This window comes from Vanrija albida, assembly GCF_041260175.1.
Source record: "Vanrija albida strain AlHP1 chromosome Unknown contig_6, whole genome shotgun sequence".
Lineage (NCBI taxonomy): Eukaryota > Fungi > Basidiomycota > Tremellomycetes > Trichosporonales > Trichosporonaceae > Vanrija > Vanrija albida.
The window spans coordinates 2,390,315-2,409,656 of NW_027191425.1; the positions used below are offsets into that span (position 1 = coordinate 2,390,315).

Consider the following 19,342-nt stretch of genomic DNA (forward strand, 5'->3'; position numbering starts at 1 on the left):
ACTGTAGGAGCATCCCCCTTTCCGAGTGCCTACCCGCGCACGAGTGCGACAAACAGCCCAGGAAAAACACCGAGGCCGGGAGTCACTCGACGTCGCTCTTCGCCACAATTACCTCCTGCAGATCTGTTGCTCGAGCTTGCTTCAGCAGGCTGGGCACGGGCGCACACGCAACGCCTCTCCCCTTCGCCAGCAGCCTTCCCCTCGCTCGCCCTGCGCTCGGAGTCACGACCACAAATAGACGACGCGGCAGGGGTCGGCCGTCGCCTCGGCAGCGCGCAAAAGAGGCCTTTAGATCGGTAAGAACGTCAGACGTCGAGCCGGTCAGCACTAGCCGTGGGGTCAGTTGACGAGCGCACGACTCGCCCTCTGGCTGGCGACGCCCCACGTCTGGGTGGTGGCACTCGCGATTGGTTGGCGACTCACGTCGGGTGCTGCGCCCATGTGTGTCGATCAGCTCGCGCGTGGTGTCAGTCGACCAGCGCGGCGCACCGCCCCTCGCCCAGCGACGCTTCCATCGCCATGCTCGACTACGGCAAAGGTATCGGCGCTCCGCTACGCTCTGCTCTGCCTTGTGCACTCTCACCTGGTTATTGATTCTCTTCCCGCGGCCGCCAACGCCGCGCCCCTAGAACACGCCCATCGCCAGCCCTTCGGCCATGCCCTCACCCACCTCGCGGCACCGCTTCAAGTCGTCCTCTGGAATCGTCTTGGTAGCGAGAATCTTCTCGGGCGTCTGCGCGTGCGTGCACACAATCGTCCCGTCCATGGCCTTGCGCAGCCGCCAGCCGGTCGCGATGCGGTCGAGCTGGCGCAGGGCGTTGGCGCCGTCGCTCCCCGCGCAGATGAGCACGGCGTACGCGCGGCCGTTCAGCTTCTCCAGGCAGGGGTAGTAGCAGCGGTCGAAGAAGTCCTTCATGACGCCGCTCATCGAGGCCAGGTTCTCGGGCGTCGCGAAGATGTAGCTGCTCGCGTTGAGCAGGTCCTCTGGCTCGGCCTCGGCCGCGTGCAGGAGCTGGACCTGGATCGGGAGCTGCGCCGCGTCGCCAAAGTCGTTGGGGTCGACCGAGAAGCGCACGTCGGCCTCGTTGGCCACGGTCGTCGCCGCCTCCCACGCCGCCTGCGCCATCTGCCGCGTGCCGTCCGTGTACGAGTGGTAGACGATGAGGAGGGTCTTGGCCTCGAGCTTGGGCCGGTCGGGCGCGCGGGCGGGCGAGGAGGAGGATAGGGGGCGGGAGCTGGGGGCTGGGGTCGGCCTTGGGAAGTGAGGACGCGCGAGCAATGGGGCCACGGCATCGCGCCGGGTGCTCTCGGGCCGTCGTGTGAGCGGCGCGGCGAGCGAGAGGTCCCGGCGTGGCCTTGAGGCGCTAGCCGCGAGGTTGGAGCCCGTCGCCGCGGCTCTCAGTGTGCGTAGTGATGTCGCCAATGGTGATCTTGTCTGCATCTTAAGTGCGTGAGCGTGTCGAGCGTCAAGGATGATGAGAATTTGTTGCGATGGAGGATCCGACGCGGAAAGCAACAAGAGCAACATCGCAACGACGGCCAAGACCGGCTATCGGCCAGTTCCGATACCGACAGATTTGATCCCGCTAATGCATACATTACAAAGTATTTCTAATCCGCCTTCCCCGATTAGGATTGTGCCCATTCCGCTCGATGGGTGCCAAGAGGCTGTGGCATGATATCCCAGCCCACGTCGGCGCCGTCCACGAGCCCGACGTGCTTCATGGCAGTGAGAGCGCCGAACCCGCTTTCACGCGTCTCGAGGAGCGCCTGGACCTCGGCGTCCCCGAACGCGGGGTCGTGGCAGTCAAAGCCGCCCGCCAGCCGGCCGAGGGACACGAGCCAGCGCTGCACGCCGCCAAGGCTAACGTCCACCTTGTAGCTCCCGCCTTCTACGCTGCGGCGGTGCAGCGCAGCGAGGATGCCAAAGGCAAGGAAGTAGCCCGCGCCGTGGTCGAGCGCCTGGGTCGGCAGCGGGCGCGCCACGGCGTCACCGCCAGCCGCAGCCGCCTCGGACGCGTTCATCCCGCTCGCGGTCTGCACCAGGCTGTCGAAGCCGCGCCGGGCAGCCCACGGCCCGTGAGGTCCCCACGCCGAGAGTCTGCTGTCAGCCTAGTCCCTCGCTCTCACGCACGAGGCATAGATGATACCAGGGTTGAGCGCGCGCACGTCGTCGTACCCGAACCCCTTTGCCGCGAGCGCACCAGGGCGGTACGACTGCAGGAAGACGTCGGCGCCAGCGACGAGCTCGCGCAGCTTCTCCCTCCCGCCCTCCGTCTCCAGGTCGAGCTGCGCGGTGCGCTTGCCGCGCGCGACGTCGCGGTCCACCGCCGGCAGGTCGGGGAGGTGCGGCGCCGTGACCCAGAGCACGTCGGCGCCGTACGCTGCAAGCGTGCGCCCCGCCACCGGGCCGGCAATGATGCGCGTGAGGTCGAGCACGCGGAGCCCTGCGAGCGGACGGCGCGCGACGAGCTCAGGTGGCGCGGCCGCGAAACTCGGCGACGCGTGGGGCGGTCCCGGCGTCCGCACGATCTCCGGGAGCGGGAGCGTCGCCGCGGCCTGCGGCTCGGCGGCCCACTCGTCCTCTGTCCTCAGAGCGTACGCGACCAGCCCAGCAGCGTGGGCCGCGTCCTCGAACTCGCGCGCGCCCCAGCCCTTGAGCTTGGCCGCGACCAGCTCCCTGTCGGCCCGCTCCACCCTCAGCAGGCGGAGCACGCCCTCGCAGTGGTGGGGAAAGTTGTCGTGGATGCGCACGTGGCCGTCGCGCGTGGCGTGGAGCCCGCCTATCGGCCCCCAGGGGTTGGGGAGGGGCTCGCCGTCGAGGCGCACAAAGTGGTCCGACTTGAATGCGATGGCCGCGTCGGCCGTGTCGACGGAGACGGCGCGGGGTGCGGCGCCCAGCCGGTCGGCCTGGACCTGCGCCGCGCCGAGGGCCGCGAGCGCGATGGAAGCCTGGGCGAGGTCTGGGGTCAGCGGTTTCCGGGGGGAGACTCACGGCCGAGGCGATAGCTCGAGGGCAGTGCCGGCTCGGGGCCAGGCGGGGAGGTGAACGCGGCGAGCGTGGGCTCTGGCAGGCCTGCGGCCGCCCACACGGCGGAGATCGACTCGCGGGGTGTCGGGGCCATGCTGAGGTGCCGGAGTGCGCGTCGCATGGGTCAGTGGGAGATAGCTGCGGCATCGGCGGCGAGCGAGGGTTATGAGGAGCGCGGTCAGGTCGGCTTTTCGAAATCAACAGGCCGCAGCGTCATCGACTCGGCCCGGCGCAATCTCGGAGCGCGTCCGAACCTGTGGCACCGACTCGCGCCACTCCGCACGGCATCCCGTCGTCTCTGGCCCGTATCCGGCCACTGACAGCAGCCGTATCACCAACACGACGCAGGGGAGGAGTATTATTATTATCTACATCTCGGCCAAATAAGGCTGCAATTGCCCCTACCCCCTGGCGCCACCGGCGTCCCTCACTCGGGCGCCACGGCACCCGGCGCGTCGTACTCGAAGCTGTCCTCCTCGCTGTCGCTGGCACTGCTGCAGTCGGTGAAGTCGCTCATATCCGCGCCGTCGTCGGCGCTGCGGCAGTTGAGAAAGTCGCTCAGGTTGGGGAGGCCGTCCGAGTCAATGGACATGTTGAGGAGGTCGGCGAGGTCGATCACGCGGCCGAGGCCGGTTGCGGGGGCGAGGCTGCCGCTGGTGCTGATGCTGATGTCGCTGATGTAGGCGCTGCTGTCGCCGCTGGTGTCGCCGCTGGTGTCGCCGCTGGTGTCGCCGCTGCTGTCGCCGCTGGTGTTGGCGCCCTCCTCGATTCCGTCGTTGTCGTCGCTGCTGCTGCCACTGTCGTCGTCGCTGCTGTTGTCCCTGCCGCTACCACTCGAGTCCTCTGTCTCCACGCCGCCGCCATACAAGCACCCCGCGCGCTCAGGACAGTCGGCATGGCAAACCCCGTCGTCGTACCACTCGCCCGTGGCCTCATCGAGGACATACCACGGCGTGGCGTTAGCCCCGGGGTCGGCTTCCTCCTCCTCCTCCTCCTCCTCGTCGTCCACCTGGCCCGGGACGAGCAGGCGCGCGGGGTCGGGCCGGGTGTTACTCCACACCTTTGGGGACGCGCTCCCCGTCGGCACCGAGACAAGCAGCAGCGGCGTGGTGGGGAGCGGAATGCGGTAGAACGGCCAGCTGTAGGGCCTGCCGGGCGAGCACGGCTTGCCGGCGGTGGCGTGTGTGGCGAGCGCGTCGTCGATGCTCTCCATGGGAGGGGTCTTTGCCTGGCCTTCGTCGTCGCCGGCGACATTGGCCTCGGTGTCGGCCGTGCTCTTAGGCGCCAGGAAGCCCGATTTCGTGTCGCTCTCGCCCTCGTCCTCGTAGATGATCCCCACGGCCGCCGCGAGCACCTTGCACCGCCCGACCGCGCAGCCAAGCGCCGTCTCGGTGTCGCTCCTCCGCTCGGAGGCCCACGTCGGCTCGTTGGACGGGTCGAAGGCGTCGAGGCCGAGGGTGAACACCCCGGCCTCCTCGAGGGGGAGGTACATGATCTGCAGGGCCTTGCCGGCGAAACGAAAGGTGACGGGGTGCGAGGGGAGCTTGAGGGCCCGGGGAGCAGTCCGCAGCGCCTGGGCTTCAGCGGTGCCGAGGGAGCCACTTACCATGTCGTACGCGGCGCCGACGACCGCGTTGATGAGGTACATGTCGACGGGCGCGCGGCTCCCGATGCTGTCGTCAGTGGGGAACAGCGTGGGAGCTTACAGCTGGTGCGCGGTGCCGAGGACGCAGAGAACCACGCAGCCGTCGTCCACTGGCCCCCAGGCGTTGTCGAGGGCCGCCATCTCCCATATGATCGAGGCGTCGCGCGCCGCCGTGAGGAGGCGGCGGGCGTGCGGCGTCGGCGCGGAGAAGACGGAGGCGGCGGACCACGCCGTGCGGGGGAAGCGCGGTAGGGCCATGGCGGGTGGTGAGGGTGTCATGGTTGGTGGTGAGGGTGTGATGAGGGCTGCTGAGGGAGGGAGCAGCCTCATGTATGCCGCGCCATCAGTCCATCAGCATGGTGCTGGCCACCATCACTGCGGTTGTTGACGTTGACGAGGTGGCGAAGGCGACGATCATCGGGGCGAGCGCGTGCCGCCACACCCGTCTGCCACAAACAAGCCCATCACAATGGTGCCGGGGTGCTCCAGGCCAACTGCGGTGCTGCGAGCGTATGCACGCAGTGGAGAGACCGAACAATGGTGGCCGACATGGCTGGAGCCACGAGCTCAGCTGGCCCGGAGCCCCACTGGCGGCGGAGTCCGCCCCGCCCGCCCGGTATCCGGGAAGCCGAGCCTCGGCCTCACACCGAGACGATGACAGCCGTATGCATGCTGCTGGCAGCGCAAGCGAGCGCTTCCTTCCCCGCGAGGAGCCGCCGCCGCCCTCGAGCCCTCCGCCTGCATCCCCGGCCCCCGGACTGATATCCAGGCAGGAAGCCGGAGTCAGCGCGGCGACGGCGTGTCCGTTGGGGAAGAATTGGCAACATCGCGTTATCGAGCCGCCGCAGCCGCGATGGCGGAGACATCGACGACGATAGAGTAAGCAGCCCGACAGCGGCGAGTACATAGGCAGCGCTCGGCCTTTGGCACCCCCCATCTCCACCGCAATGCCAGCCCGCACCGTCGCCCTCCTAGGCGCAACTGGCACCCTCGGGGCCAACCTCCTCACGGCGCTCGCCGCCGCCCACGCCGCCGGCAACCTGCGCCTCGTCGTGCTCCACCGCGCCAGCTCGGACGTGTCGGCCGTCCCGGCCGGCGTCGAGAAGCGCGTGCTTGACCCCGGCAGCGCGTCCGAGGGGGAGATCCACTCGGCGCTGAGCGGTGTCGAGGTGTTGGTGTAAGTGGACTTCGGGCTCACGACGGCGTGCTGACCCACAGCGTGTCGACCCCCGGAACCGCCGCTGGCGAGCCGTTCCTCCGCGCGCTCTCCACCCTCACCCCCGCGCTCACCGCCTACATCCCCTCGTGGTTCACGGCCAACTGGACCGCCGCGGAGGAGGTCGACCCGGCCAAGCAGTACATTGTCAGCAAGGCCGCGCTGCGCAACAAGGCCGTCGAGCTCGGCCTGCCCGTGACGACCATCCGGAACGGCCTGTTCGAGGACAGCTTCTTCGGCGGCTTCGGCGTCAACGCGGTCGACAACACCCTCCATCTGTACGGCAAGGCGCTCGAGAGCACCTTCTCCTTCTCGTCGCTGCCGTACATCGGCGCGGCGGTCGCGCAGATCGTGACCCTCGACAAGCTCGAGGCAAAGTACACGGTCGCCGAGGCCGAGTTCACCGGCGCCGAGCTGGCCGCCGCCCTGCAGACCAAGCACGGCAAGGCCCCCGCCGTGTCCGAGTACACTGACGCCGACGTCGCTGCCGCCGTCGCCCGCGGCCCCGGCCCCGGCCTCGGCGCGGGCTGGAGGACGCACTGGGGCAATGGGAACTGGACGGCGCCGAACCGCTTCGCGCCTGAGGGCGTGGTGCCGCGCACGCTGGCGCAGGGCATCGACAAGGCGATTGAGCAGGGGCTGGGCAAGGACGCGGCGTGGTAGTGTTGTACACCGATGCAGGATGAAGTGGCCGCAGGCTGGGTGGGGGAGGGGGGGCTGGGAAGGTTGCTCCTAGGGTGAGTCGTCAGTCACATCGCCTCGACCCCATGCACTCGGCTCTGTGCATGCGCCGTATCCATCCCCGCGCTGCGCCGCGGCCGTCGTCCCCGCCGCCGCTGTCGCCGATGCCCTCGGTGCGGCCTCGGTGTCGGCGACCCGGCACCGGAGCGTCAATGTCCGCTTATTGTGCGGGCCGACGAAACTCGCCATCACATCATCGCACTCTCGTCGTCGTCGACCTCGTCCCCATCCGTCTTGCCGTCTTGCCGTTCATCACAGCGCCTTAAGAGCAGCGCAGCCAGCCCCAGACAGAGCCCCGCACCCCCTCCCCCCGCCCCGCACCCCACCCCGCCCCATCGCAATGGCCGCCGCCCGCCTCCCAAAGCTCACAGAGGTCCTCGCGACCGTCCACCGCGCCGGCGTGCTCGAGCTGCGCCTCAACACGCCCGAGAACCTCAACAGCATGACGGTGAAGAAGTGTAAGCAGCATTGGCGCGCACAATACTCACACCAGATCGCGACCTCGTTGACGGCCTGCACTTTGCCCGCGACGACAAGGACATCAAGGCCGTCGTCGTGACTGCCAACGGGCGCTTCTTCTCGTCTGGCGCCGTGCTCGCCGGCCCGGACCGCCTGGCGCCGGATTCACCGGGCCTGCTCGGTGCGAGGGAGTACATCTCGACGCTGATTGATTTCCCCAAGCTCGCTGCGACGGCCATCCAGGGTGAGGGGGAGAGGTGGTGGTGAGGGGGTGAGGGGCGGTGGGCCGCTCTCTCGCCTCCCATCACCCTCGCACGCAGACTTGCGCTCACACCCCAGGCCCGGCCTTTGGCGTCGCCGTCACCACGCTGCCCTACTTCGACCTCATCTACGCCGCCCCCGAGGCCACGTTCACCACGCCCTTCTCGCGCATCGGCATCAACGTCGAGGCCTGCTCTTCCGTCACCTTCCCGCCCATCTTCGGCCCCTCGATGACGACGCGCCTGCTGCAGCTGTCGCAGACGATCCCGGCCAAGGAGCTCGAGTACACGGGCCTGTTCCGCGAGATCCTGCCCAAGGACGGCATCCAGGAGTCGGTGGTCGAAAAGGTCGCGCAGCAGCTCGAGGGCCTGTCGCCGGCTTCCATCACCACGTCCAAGAGCCTGATCCGCTCGCCAGAGGTCCGCAAGCACCTACACGACGTCAACGCAAAGGAGATGGCCGTGCTCAACGCCACGCTCGGGTCGGACGAGCATAAGGAGTACCTGCAAAAGTTCTTTGACGCGCAAAAGGCAAAGTCGAAGAAGGCAAAGGAGGCAAAGTTGTAGATGCAATGCATAGTGTACAGTGTGCTAGGGCTGGACCTCGACCGCCGCCGCGCCGAGCCATGGGGGTGGTCGCACGTCGACGGTGCCGGCGACTGCGGCGTCGACACACGCTGCGAGGTTGGTGAGGAGGACGGGCCGGCCGACTATGCCGGGGCCGTAGTGGGCATACTTGGCCGAGTTTGTGACGAGGTGCGTGTCGTCGGTCTTTACGATGCCCGACTCGCCGGCGCGCGGCACAAAGCACCAGCACATGTCGTGGATGATCTCTGCGCCGAAGCCCTCCAGCGGCGCGGTGTAGCCCGCGTCCTCAGCCTGGGCCGTGATGGCGCGCCCGGCGGTGATGAGCACGCGGGGGCCGCCGCGCGTCTTGCCCTCCACCAGCGCTGCGAGCTGCTCGAACTCGTCGAGCGCGAGGTGCGGGTTGCCGAGCGCGACCACGCTGACCGGAGTGCGGCCGCTCGCGCCGGCGTTGAGCGTGCGCCACGCGCCGAGCAGGTCGGCGGGGGTGATGAGCGCGGCACCGCTCGGCTCGGGGAAGCGGCCGCGCGGCGCCTCCGGCGTCACGCCCTCGACGTGGAACATGGGCGAGGACGACGTCGTGCCGAAGGCCGCGGCGAGCGCCTTGAGGTCGGACGGGGCGGGGTGGCGCGCCTCGAGGCCGTACACTATCGGCACGCGCGTCCCCGCCGCCTGGCCCAGGAAGTAGCCCAGCAGTGGGTAGAGGAGGGGGTCGTCGACTGCGGCGAGGGCGGGCGCGAGGCGCAGCGCGAGCGTCGGCGCGCGGTTCGCCTCGACGTGGACCCCGGCGAGCGGCGCCCTCCCCGTCAGCGCGATGCACAGGTCCAGGAGGTCGGGGTACTTTTGCGTGCGGGCCCCGAGGACCGAGTTGGCGAAGACGACGGCGTTGGACTCGCCCCACGCCACCTGGTCGCCGAGGGCCGGCGCCGAGGGGAGGAGGTAGGGCGCGCACGTCATGCTCTTCTCGTTGGCCCCCATGGCGAGGTAGGCCTCAGCGAGCTTGGTGCTCTCGAGCCCGAGGGTGGCGTCAATGCCGAGGGCGCGCCAGTTGTCGAGGTCGACGCTGAGCGCGTTGAGCGTGGTCGGGACTGCGACGCGCGCGCCGAGGGCGGCAAAGTGCTGGACCACGCGGAGCCCGGCGGGCCCGGTGTAGAACACGCCGTCGAGGTGCACCTGCGTGATGTCGACAAACGCCTCGGCGCCGTACAGTGCGGCGACGGACCGGTTGATGGCCATGGCCTGGGCGACGCCGGGGCCGCGCGCGCCGGCGAGCAGCGCGTCGTCGGCGGCGCTGAGGCGGAGCGTGTCAAGGCACGGCGCGAGGGGGGCCACGACGCGGCGCGGGCTACCGCCGGTACTCCGCACGACGAGGCGCGCGTCGTCGATCTCGACGTCTCCGGAGGCAGGGAGGCTGGCGAACCGACTGCCCAGCACGATCACGGGGATCCTCCGCGAGAAGATGGCGTCGGCGACAATCGCGCCGAGCGCGAGGATCTGGTCAGCGTCCTGGAGTACCAGGGCGGCCGGCGCGCGCCCGGCGACGACGAGCTCGAGGAGGACGAGGGAGCCGGAGCACGAGCCGCGGCCGCGCGGGATGGCGAGGACTGCGCCGCCGAGGCTGGCTCCGACGAGCGGGTGCGTCTGGTCGATGACGGTGCCGCTCGCCGCGTCGACGCCGCCCCAGAACGAGAGGGGCGTGTCGGAGAGGAGGAGGGGGCCGGCCGCGTGCCCGCCGACGAGGGTGTGCGGGGTGGTCGGGGGCGGGGTCGGCCCGCGTGGTATTGAGGCGTCCTGGTTTGGGCGGCACGACGACGCGGGGTCGGCGCAGGGCGTGCTGCAGCTGCTTTGGCAGGGCGAGACTGTCATCGTGTCTGAGTTTCGAGAGACATGGCAGAGTGGGGGGTTATAACAGCGGCTGTGGGGCCGAGAATGAGCGACCCATCGGGCCGGTGTTGGTGCCGACGACCCGCGGCCAAGACGGCACTCGGCCAACTCGGCATCGTTCGGCAGCGGGGTGCGGGGCCGGGGGTGGCCGCTGTCGGCGCAGTGGATGCTGGCCGACTATGTACACAGCGCAGGGCGGTCAGCAGCGTCGCTGCGTCCGACTCGACGTGCATGGACGAGCCAGCATGCTGGATCCAGCAGCTTGGATTCCAGCGCCCGTGGTCGGCTGCCTTGACGTAAGCCACGCCCCGAGATGGCTGGCACCCTCGACCCAGCACAAACATACCAGCGTCGTCGTGCGACACACCTCACACATGCATGCAGCGTCCTGAGCGTCGTGCGCGCATGCCCGAGTATACAGATCCTGCCCACCGCCCCTCCCGTTTAATTATGGCCTCACGGGCTGCTGGCCGCCCGGTTGCCTGGAGCCGCACACACCTGCCCGCCATCAAGCATGTTTGCGTCACTGGAACATGCCAATCGACAGGAACTGGGCGTCGTGCGTGTGCTGACGGCAACGACGCAGCAAGGTTTGGCAGCAGATGCCGGGTCGCCCAACTCGCGGGCTGCTGATCCAGAGATAGCAGCGTGTAATGTACGCGCGTGGACGTGCGCGGTTGTGCATCGCGAGTCGAAGACAAAAGCACGAGCATCGAAGACAATAGAAGAGCGGCGCAGGGTCTGCAGCGCCCACAGTCCTGGCACCATGCATGCTGCGCCAAGTCGCCGCCGCGCTCGCCGCTGCCCCCGGCCCCCCGCGGCTCCCCGTCAGCGTGACTGACTTTTTTTTCCTGAGTGGGCGCCGCGCCAATGGCGCAGACTCACCACGGCCATTGGCCTAAACCCATCTCGCCATCTCATAGAATAGGACGCGGGCTCCTTAATGCCTGAGGAGTTCATGTTGGCGCTGGGGGTGGTCGGGGAATGCGGCCAGTGTGCGCCAGCGCCCAGCGGCCAGCGAGCAATGAACACGAGTGGCCACTGGTGACCAACACCCTGGTGGGGTGGGCAGTAGCACGCAGCTGCACCACCACCACCCCCATACATCTGCATCTTTTCCTCTCCCCCTCGTCTCTTCTCCTCACCCACGATTCTCTGGAAGAATCACCAGTCACCATTCGAGCCGGCCTCGACGTTACGACCCCCTCCCCCTCCCCTCCTCCTCTAATCCTCTACGACCTTGACGACTCTCCGAGCGATTACTAACCCCCGCCAACAGCTTCCACAATGGTCACCCTCCTCGCGCTGCTGGCAGCGTCGTCCCTCGCCCTCCCCGCCCTCGCGCACATGGAGATGCAGTACCCCCCGCCCTTCCGCTCAAAGTTCAACCCGCACACGCTCAGCGCCAACATCGACTGGTCGATGACCAACCCGCTCGAACCAGACGGCTCAAACTACCCGTGCAAGGGGTACAACCATGTACTGGGCACGTCCGAGGGCACGGTCGTGGCCTCGTTCGCCCAGGGCGGTGCGTACAACTTTACCATCGTCGGCTCGGCGTTCCACGGCGGCGGGTCGTGCCAGGCCTCGCTGAGCTACGACGGCGGCAAGACGTACACTGTCGTCCAGAGCATCATCGGCAACTGCCCCGTGTTTGGCAGTGGCAACTTTGACTTTAAGATCCCGGCCGACGCGCCCACCGGCGACGCCGTCTTCGCCTGGACGTGGTTCAACAATATCGGCAACCGCGAGATGTACATGAACTGCGCGGCGGTTACGATTACCGGGGCTGGCGGACACCGCAAGCGCCGTATCGGGGAGGGCGCTGAGCCGGTCTCGAAGCGTGACCCGGTGTACGGCAATGGCGAGGTGGTCAAGCGTGGCACGCCGTTCTCCGCCCGCCCCGCAAACTTCATCGCGAATGTCGGCAACGGCTGCTCGACGCTGCAGAACACGGACCTGCGGTTCCCCAACCCTGGCCCGGACGTGCTCATCAACTCGGACAACCTGTCGGATGTCATCGGCGTGTGTAAGGCGATTGGGGGCGGCCCGGAGCCGTCCTCGTCGTCCGTGGCACCAACCAGCTCGGTGTCGTCGTCGTCGGCCTCGCCCTCGCCTTCGTCCTCGTCCTCCTCCACAGAACCTACCACCTCGGCCACGCTCTCGTCGTCGTCCGTGGAGCCGACGACTACGACGTCGACGGCCGAGCCAACGACCACGCCGGCCCCGTCTTCAACCACCGCGTCGAGCTCGTCCACCGAGCCAAGCTCCTCCGTCGTGCCTAGCTCCTCTTCCGCGTCAAGCTCGTCAGAGCCGGCCCACTCGTCCTCGACCACCGAGCCCCACTCCTCTTCGTCAACCGAAGCGTCCTCGGCTTCCCCGTCCACTCACTCAGAGCCGACCTCGTCGTCCGCAACTCACACCTCGGCGTCCTCAACCACTCCGTCGCCGACGCCTTCAACGACCCCATCGCCGACCTCAACGCCGGCGTCATCAACATCGACACCTGTATCGTCTTCGCACTCTGACCCCGGGTCCACTTCCGCCTCGTCGTCGGCCCCCGCCGAGTCTAGCACCCACACCACGCCGTCGCCCACGACCTCGCCGTGCGCGCAGCCCTCGGTACAGCGCCGCGGCGTCTCCGGCCCGGGCAAGTTCCTTGTCCGCCGCCGCCGTGTCGACCAGGCGTAGTGCAGCTAGACACGGGTGCGTGGCTGGTCCACCACCCCGTAGACGAGCATAGAACTGGTCGCTTGTCCGCGGCCAGGTCACATTCAACCCTTACCTACCGCATTGGCTCTTACATTGGCCTTTTAATTTCATAGTAGTCGTCACCTGGAGGGGGTATTGCATGCAGCAAGATGTTGATGAGGTGTCGGCAGCCGTGACTCCGGAAGCGGCGGTCCGTTAGTACATGAATGGAGCGCCGAATCCAAGACCGACCAAAATTGCAGTTGTTTCTTTTGCCTAGGCAGGCACATAGGCACGTTCTTTCCGCGCACCGCGTCGCGTCTCGGACCAGCCAGGCCGAGCGAGATCGAGATGCCAAGCCCGAGGCTGTATCGAGCACCTGGAGTAATTAGCACTGCCTGCCGTTTGGCCCCAGCGGCCATGAGCCCGCTATCTGGAGCGCGGCCCCTGGCGCCACGGCCCGCAACCTCCGAGTGAGCCAGGCTGGGCTGGGCTGGGCTGCTTGCTGCGCTCCATTCCTGCAGCCACTGTTTCACGAGGTCACCCGGTGCGGTGGGTGCGGTGCGAGGCCGTGCACCTGCACTGGCGCGCACTGCCGTGCACCCTCTTGGCTCGGCAGCTGGGCAAGCAGCACGCCAGCAGGCAGCGCGGGCACTGGCGCTGACGCGAAACCCAATCCTCAATCCGACCGATCTCGCCCTGCGCGAGGAGGATGGGACGAGGCGAGTGGCGCCCACCCCTAGGACTGTCGTGCTCTCTTGCAAACGCGGCTGCTGGTGGCGGCTGGGCTGGAGTCACGATTGCTGGGATAAAAGCCGCCAGCTGAGCGCTGCCATTCCCCACCTCACCCACAACCGCAACAATGTCCCAGCAGCAGGCCCCCTACGCCGCGGCGCCGTACGCCGCCCCCGCGCAGCAGTTCACCGCTGCCCCGCCGGCTCAGCAGGTCCAGCAGGTCTACGCCGCGCCCGTTACCGCCCAGGCGGCCTACCCCCAGCCCGCGTTCGCCGCCCCAGCTGCCGGCGCCGCGCCTGTGTTCGCGCCCGCTGGCGCGCCCGTGTTCCAGCCTGCCGGCGCCAGCGTACGCGAGCTCCCCACGGTCGACAAGGTCATCCACCCGTGAGTACTTGTCTTGTGGCACCAGCTCACACCCAGCCTGTTCACGACGCTCGCGGCCGTGCTCTACGTCGTGCTCATCATCCTCTCGGGCGTCGCGTTCTCGCAGTGGGCCACGCTCGACGACGTCATCTCCCTCTACTACTACAGCGCCGACATTAGCGGCGTCATCGCCACGGGCAAGGCCGTGTCCATCGTCGCGCTCGTCATTTACATCTTCCTCGCGGCGTTTGCCATCCTCGCGGCGGTCGCGACCATCTTCTACGCCGTGCGCCAGACGATCCCGCTCCGCGCGGTCGTGTACAACATTGGCCGCATCGTCTTCCCCATCCTCGGCCTCATCGTCTTCATCCTCGCCATCGTCAACGTCGTCAAGGGTCTCGGAGGCATCGGCTACGTGTCCATCGTCTTCGCCATCCTCCTCCCCGGCTACGTCACGTATGTCTTCTTCCTGCTCTACAAGCGCAAGGTGGCCCAGGACCAGAACGCCGCGGCTGGCGCGGTTTCCCCCGGCTTTGAGAAGTAGAGTTGGTACTGTGGTATGGACTTGCTTGCGTCTTGCGTCTCGTGCAGTTGGGTTTGTGGCGGTAGGCTGGAGCCGAGCAGGCAGCGAGCCAAGCGGCGCTAGTGAGAATGTGGGCAGTCTGGCTCGCCGCGGCGTCGGCGTGGCGTCAGCGCAGCCTTCGATGCAGCTCGTGCAGCATCGGTGTACATGAGCCTACAACGCGGCGATCTGCCTCGTTTCCAAGATACACTGTGTGCACCGTCAATCTCGTTGAAGCATGAAGATGAAGCACAGAGGCGGTGTAGATGCACCGTACACCGCAAACGTGTGTCGTGTTGTATCAGTGATGCAAACAACGCGCCGGAGAATATTCCTCGGTGGATGGCGGACAGCGGCCAGGCGTGCCCGCAGTCGCGACAGCCGCCACACCCACCCTCAGTGCTCGTGCCGTGCGTGCCGGTGCTGCCCACCTGACCCAGGACTAGGACTCAGCCGTTCCGCCCATGGCCGGGCTGGAGAGCGCTGCATTCCTGTCCTTGGGCGGTGTGCGGGAGCGCGCTGGAGTGGCCAGGCTCACTTCGGCAGGCTCGGCTCGTGCGCAGCAAGTGGCATTACTGGGTCATCTGAGCCGGTCTTCGGGCCATTGTTAGACACCGCCCAGCGTTCCGCGCTCAAGGTTCGCTCAAGGCCGTGCACGCTGTGCGCTGTGCTCCAACGGCCGCCTACTGGCGGGGCCATGACGAGCTGCCCTAGTGGCCGGTCGATGCCGTCGGCATCGAGCTGCTGCAAGTCGTGGGGATCGGCAGCAAGCAGCCGACAGGCCGAGTACATGATAAAAGGAAGGCCGGATGGGTACCCGGCCTGCAACCCACCAGAGCACACCATGGCAGAGTACAACGTCAACCCGGCACGCAAGATGTCCTGCATGGACAAGGGCGGGCACCCGTGAGCGGCCTCGCCTCGACCCAGCTGACGCGCAGCACCATCACGACCATCCTCGCGTTCCTCGCGCTCGTCGGTGTCGTGCTGGACGGGTTCGCGATCGCCGTGTCCGCCTACGCGTCCACGCAGGCAATCTACGGCATCGGGCTCATGCTCGACCTGTACATGCTCGGCATTGGCGTGGTCGCGTCCTGGTCGACAATCGCGTACAGCCTGCGCGCGCGCTACCCCCTCAAGGGGAGGGTGTACGGCGTGCTCAAGTGGGCGGCGCTGTGCGGCGCCATGATCCGCCTCGTGCTTGCCAACACCTCCACCGCGCTGCTGCTCACCGTCGCGTCCATCCTCGGCATCATCTTCGGCCTGGCCTACTGCGTGAGTAGCAGGCGCCGGCCCCGCTGACCCGCAGGCATACTGGTTCTACATCTACCGCTTGATGGCGATCCGCGCCAGCCGGCCCGCGCAGCCCAACTTCGAGGCGACGGCCGGGCTCACGACGCACATGGGCCCCATGGGCGCGGGCGGGTACGCTGCCGCCGCGCCAAAGCCCTACGACCCGCACTCGTACGCCGTCGTCGGCGCGCAGCAGCCCCAGCAGATCCAGTACGCTGCCCCGGTGCAGGGGTACGCGCCACCGGTGCAGGGGTATGCGCCGCAACCCCCCCAGCAGCAGCAGCAGTACTACCAGCCGTATGGGCGGTGAGCGGGGGGCTGTTGGCTCGGCGGGATGTGTCACAGGACAGGAATGCATGGTCGTGCTCAACTTGGCTGGGCACTTATCCATCGTGTCTATTGACGACGTCAAGGAATGCAACGCGCTGTTGTCTTTCCGATCATGCCACCCGTCGGGTTTGATCCGGGATCCGTTATCGCGGCTGTGCATGACAGCGTTGCTCTCATTCTCACAGTGGGCAACGATCGATACAACAGCGATAGGAGTGGTGGCGAGAGTGGGTGTACGGGCGAGGCGGCGCTGCCCCGTCGCGGATAGCAAGCCATCATCGCGCTCATCCTCCACCCGTTCCTCGGGGCGCTGCTCGTGATCGCGGCTCGGCGACCATGCTGACGAATCACCGCCCGGGGCGTTCATCGGTGGCATTGCTACGCGTCGATCATGTTCAGCGACATCCTCGGCGCGTATGTACGTCAGCCACGCGTCCCACCTGCTCCCAAGGCTGCACGGGACAAGTATGGCCCAAGCAGCGATGCGGTGCGTGATGCGGCGGTCGCCGACTAGTTGCAGAGGTGATGCCATGTGGTGTGGAGGACAGCTTGCGCTGTGCGGTGCTGGTGGGAAACCGACGCGTCAGAGGTAACAGGCGGCTGAGGCTGACGCGCCAAGTGTACTTGGTCTGGCCCGTCGCGACCTCGACCCGGGCAACCACGACGACTGATCGGTCGCCATGTTTCTGATTTCAAGTGCGACGCCTATTTCAGTGAAGCATGAACCGCAGAGGCAGTAGCACCAAGCAGCAAGCATCCCACACCGCCCCTGTCCCAAACGTTCCTCGTGTTGCATGTTGGACGCAAACAACGCGGGAAAGAATGCAGCCGCCTCTACCCTCGGCGCTCGTGCCGCGCCGGTCGTGCCGGTGCCCACCTGGACCCTCCGGGCCGCCAGGAGTCTCCGCCCATCGCCGCGCCGGCTTTCACGGCGCTTCATTTCTGTCCTTGGGCGGTGCAGGCGAGTCTCGGCGGCTCGGCGGCGCGGCAGCACGGCGGCACGGCTCCTGCACAGGGAACTGGGGCACGCAAGCCGGTGGCACTTGACAACAGCCGCCTCGTCCCCTCCGCACATCACCTTTGGGCCATTCTGACACAGAGGATAGCCTGTGGCGCGTCGTCCAGGCTCTTGGTTCCTACCGTTTCACTGCTGCAACGCGAGGGTCTAGTGTGGGGTCCTGGGGGAACCGCCCTTCACCGCCATCGCCATCCTGGAGCTGTTCCCTCTGTGTCTGTTGACCTGGTGGGAATCGCCATGGCAGATATATAAGGAGGCTCGTGTGGGCGTCTGGACATGCAGAGACACAATCAACAACCATGGCACCAGTTTACAACAAAGAAGGCCGCAAGCTGTCCTGCATGGACAAGTGCGGGCACCCGTGAGTCCCAGCCGCCACGAGCAGCACCAGACTGACCGCCACAGCACCATCACCACCATCCTCGCCGCGTTTGCGCTCCTCTGCTGCGCGCTGGACTGCTTCGGGTTTGCCATCGCCATTACCATGTACCAGATGATAGGCCTCGCCATCGGGCTCCTGTTCGACCTGTACACTTTGGGCATTGCCATCACGGCTTCGGTCTCGACAATCAAGTACGCGCGCCGCGCCCACTACCCGTGCCAGGCCAAGACGTACCAGGTCCTCAAGTGGGTGACGCTCGTGGTCACCATCATCCGCCTCGGCATCTCGATCGCCGCCGCGGCCTTGGCTTTGTCCATCTCCACGATCATCTCCATCATCGTCTATGCCGTCTTTGTGGTACACGACGCCGGGTCCTCCTACTCCCAGCCCAACTACGCTACCCGACCCTCGTACGCCCCCCAGCGAAGCTACACCCCTATCGGCGGTGAGCAGCCTCAGCAGCCCCAGGAGTTCTATGCCGCCCCCCAGTCGGTCAAGGGCTATCCGCCCCAGGCGTCCCCGGAGCAGCTGCCCCAGCAGCCGCCCCAGTACGCCAACAAGCCGTATGGCGCCTGAGATCGCTGCTTGACGCCGCTTGCGCCAGTTGCCCCCCAGATGATAGTGATGCATGGATTGTGTATCGTCGCACCGATGTGCTCATGTGCTCATGAGGGTGAGGGGGCACAGGAGTGCATGCGCGAGCTGCCGCTCATGTCGCTCTAAGGCTGGGCCTCGTTACGCGGCGGCTGGATCCGAGCGTTGTCCTGTACACTCCCCAGCTCTCACCATGACGGCGCTCGGAACCGCTGCCGCAGCCACCATGCTCAATGACGAGTGCTCGGGCGTGCGGGCTATCGGAGAGAGTGACAGTGGAACTAAGAGTGGCTGTGGACTGGCACAAACCGCCACACACACACACGTCTCCGAGCCCACACAAAAAGCATGTCCTCGGGTGACCGTACAGACAGGCTTCGATTCGATGCACTGTCCTCGAGTGAACCGGGCAGACTGGGACTCGATTCCATGTCCTCGGGTCAACCGGACAGACTGGGAGAGCTGCGCCTGGTCGAGTGGCTCGACCAGGCGACATCAAATCTGGCTGTGGGCTGCACCTGGCCTGCATGAGGGGCCGCTCGGCTTTGGCACCGGTGTTGTTCATATGTTCAGGCTGCTGAGTGCCGTGGGCGATCGCAACCTCGGCGCTCTCGCTCACATGCAGCATGCTGGTGGCGGTAGCTGGGGCGGCAAGGAGCGCCGACTGCTTGATTGTGGGTCCGGGGCATTTATCGCTGACCCGAGTTGTATGCGGCCTCATCGGTGGTGGGCCGGCATGGCCCGTGTTCTTCGGCATCGTGTGGGCAGGCATGCCCGCGACCATGTTCCTCCTGCATCGTGTTCGGCGCGTGGCTCAAGCTGGGCAAGTCCAGGCCAGGGCGGAGGCGGTCGAGGAGACGCAACTGGCAGCGCTGCAGAGTAGCCGCCACAGTCACACTGCATAGCCAAGCTCCACCGTGGCCCCCGCTTCGCCTCCATGCATGGTGTCACTGTTTACTGGGCCTGCCAGCCGCCTGCAATGCTGACACACAAAACAAGGCGACGGCCCGCCCCGTGGGATGAGTCATGACCACGAGTTGGTAGCGTGATTCCTGCGTGTCGGCTGGCGGCCTGGGCAGGCTCGGCTCTCTGGGCGACGCGATGGCGAGAGCGAGAGGGCAGCGGGACGCGAGAGGGAAAAAAAGAGGTCGGTCGCGGGTTTCATGTCGCGCCGCGGCAGTTCCGCCTTCTCGAGTCTATCATCCTCGACGCCACTGCAATGTTCGGCAGGCGTGCAACTCGCGTGCATGTATCATCGGCGTCAGCTCTTCGCTTGCATCGACGCCGCGCCGAGGCCGACGCGTCGCGGCGCGTACGCGCAGTGCGTGCCCGTCGAGCTTGAGGCCAGGAATGAGGGATCAAACACGCCCCGATATGTTGCATCGGACGGGACCTCAGGTCCCAGGGGGCCTGCTGCCTGCCTGTCTGCTCGACCGGCCGCCTCCAGCACCTTGACAACAACAGCTGGCTGCTTACGATCTCACGGGCGGGCCAGGCCCCCTCGCCTCGCCTCGCCGCCGCACAACATGCATCGAGCAGCACGGTTTACACTT

The 19,342-nt window shown here is 67.0% G+C and overlaps 9 protein-coding genes across 9 annotated transcripts; 6 read left to right on the plus strand and 3 right to left on the minus strand.

The window, feature by feature from the left end:
• Window positions 1-625: 625 nt before the first annotated feature.
• Q8F55_008364 (uncharacterized protein) lies at window positions 626-3,319 on the minus strand (the record flags this gene model as incomplete). The annotated part of the gene is made up of 4 exons (XM_069356761.1): window positions 626-1,183; window positions 1,693-2,101; window positions 2,135-2,963; window positions 3,286-3,319. The coding sequence occupies 4 exons, from the start codon at window positions 3,317-3,319 to the stop codon at window positions 626-628; spliced, it is 1,830 nt and encodes a 609-aa protein (XP_069206602.1).
• Window positions 3,320-3,458: 139 nt separating this feature from the next.
• Q8F55_008365 (uncharacterized protein) lies at window positions 3,459-4,934 on the minus strand (the record flags this gene model as incomplete). Its single annotated transcript, XM_069356762.1, has 2 exons — window positions 3,459-4,695; window positions 4,738-4,934. 2 exons carry the CDS (start codon window positions 4,932-4,934, stop codon window positions 3,459-3,461), a joined length of 1,434 nt encoding a protein of 477 aa, XP_069206603.1.
• Window positions 4,935-5,623: 689 nt separating this feature from the next.
• Q8F55_008366 (uncharacterized protein) lies at window positions 5,624-6,555 on the plus strand (the record flags this gene model as incomplete). The annotated part of the gene is made up of 2 exons (XM_069356763.1): window positions 5,624-5,853; window positions 5,895-6,555. The coding sequence occupies 2 exons, from the start codon at window positions 5,624-5,626 to the stop codon at window positions 6,553-6,555; spliced, it is 891 nt and encodes a 296-aa protein (XP_069206604.1).
• A 418-nt stretch (window positions 6,556-6,973) lies between these two features.
• Window positions 6,974-7,919, plus strand: Q8F55_008367 (uncharacterized protein; the record flags this gene model as incomplete). Its single annotated transcript, XM_069356764.1, has 3 exons — window positions 6,974-7,091; window positions 7,127-7,336; window positions 7,432-7,919. 3 exons carry the CDS (start codon window positions 6,974-6,976, stop codon window positions 7,917-7,919), a joined length of 816 nt encoding a protein of 271 aa, XP_069206605.1.
• A 24-nt stretch (window positions 7,920-7,943) lies between these two features.
• Q8F55_008368 (uncharacterized protein) lies at window positions 7,944-9,803 on the minus strand (the record flags this gene model as incomplete). Its single annotated transcript, XM_069356765.1, has 1 exon — window positions 7,944-9,803. The coding sequence occupies one exon, from the start codon at window positions 9,801-9,803 to the stop codon at window positions 7,944-7,946; it is 1,860 nt and encodes a 619-aa protein (XP_069206606.1).
• Window positions 9,804-11,108: 1,305 nt separating this feature from the next.
• Window positions 11,109-12,512, plus strand: Q8F55_008369 (uncharacterized protein; the record flags this gene model as incomplete). The annotated part of the gene is made up of 1 exon (XM_069356766.1): window positions 11,109-12,512. One exon carries the CDS (start codon window positions 11,109-11,111, stop codon window positions 12,510-12,512), a length of 1,404 nt encoding a protein of 467 aa, XP_069206607.1.
• Window positions 12,513-13,374: 862 nt separating this feature from the next.
• On the plus strand, window positions 13,375-14,154 carry Q8F55_008370 (uncharacterized protein; the record flags this gene model as incomplete). Its single annotated transcript, XM_069356767.1, has 2 exons — window positions 13,375-13,631; window positions 13,668-14,154. The coding sequence occupies 2 exons, from the start codon at window positions 13,375-13,377 to the stop codon at window positions 14,152-14,154; spliced, it is 744 nt and encodes a 247-aa protein (XP_069206608.1).
• Window positions 14,155-15,016: 862 nt separating this feature from the next.
• On the plus strand, window positions 15,017-15,775 carry Q8F55_008371 (uncharacterized protein; the record flags this gene model as incomplete). The annotated part of the gene is made up of 3 exons (XM_069356768.1): window positions 15,017-15,051; window positions 15,114-15,447; window positions 15,539-15,775. 3 exons carry the CDS (start codon window positions 15,017-15,019, stop codon window positions 15,773-15,775), a joined length of 606 nt encoding a protein of 201 aa, XP_069206609.1.
• A 1,337-nt stretch (window positions 15,776-17,112) lies between these two features.
• Q8F55_008372 (uncharacterized protein) lies at window positions 17,113-17,771 on the plus strand (the record flags this gene model as incomplete). The annotated part of the gene is made up of 2 exons (XM_069356769.1): window positions 17,113-17,174; window positions 17,219-17,771. The coding sequence occupies 2 exons, from the start codon at window positions 17,113-17,115 to the stop codon at window positions 17,769-17,771; spliced, it is 615 nt and encodes a 204-aa protein (XP_069206610.1).
• Between the last annotated feature and the right edge of the window lie 1,571 nt (window positions 17,772-19,342).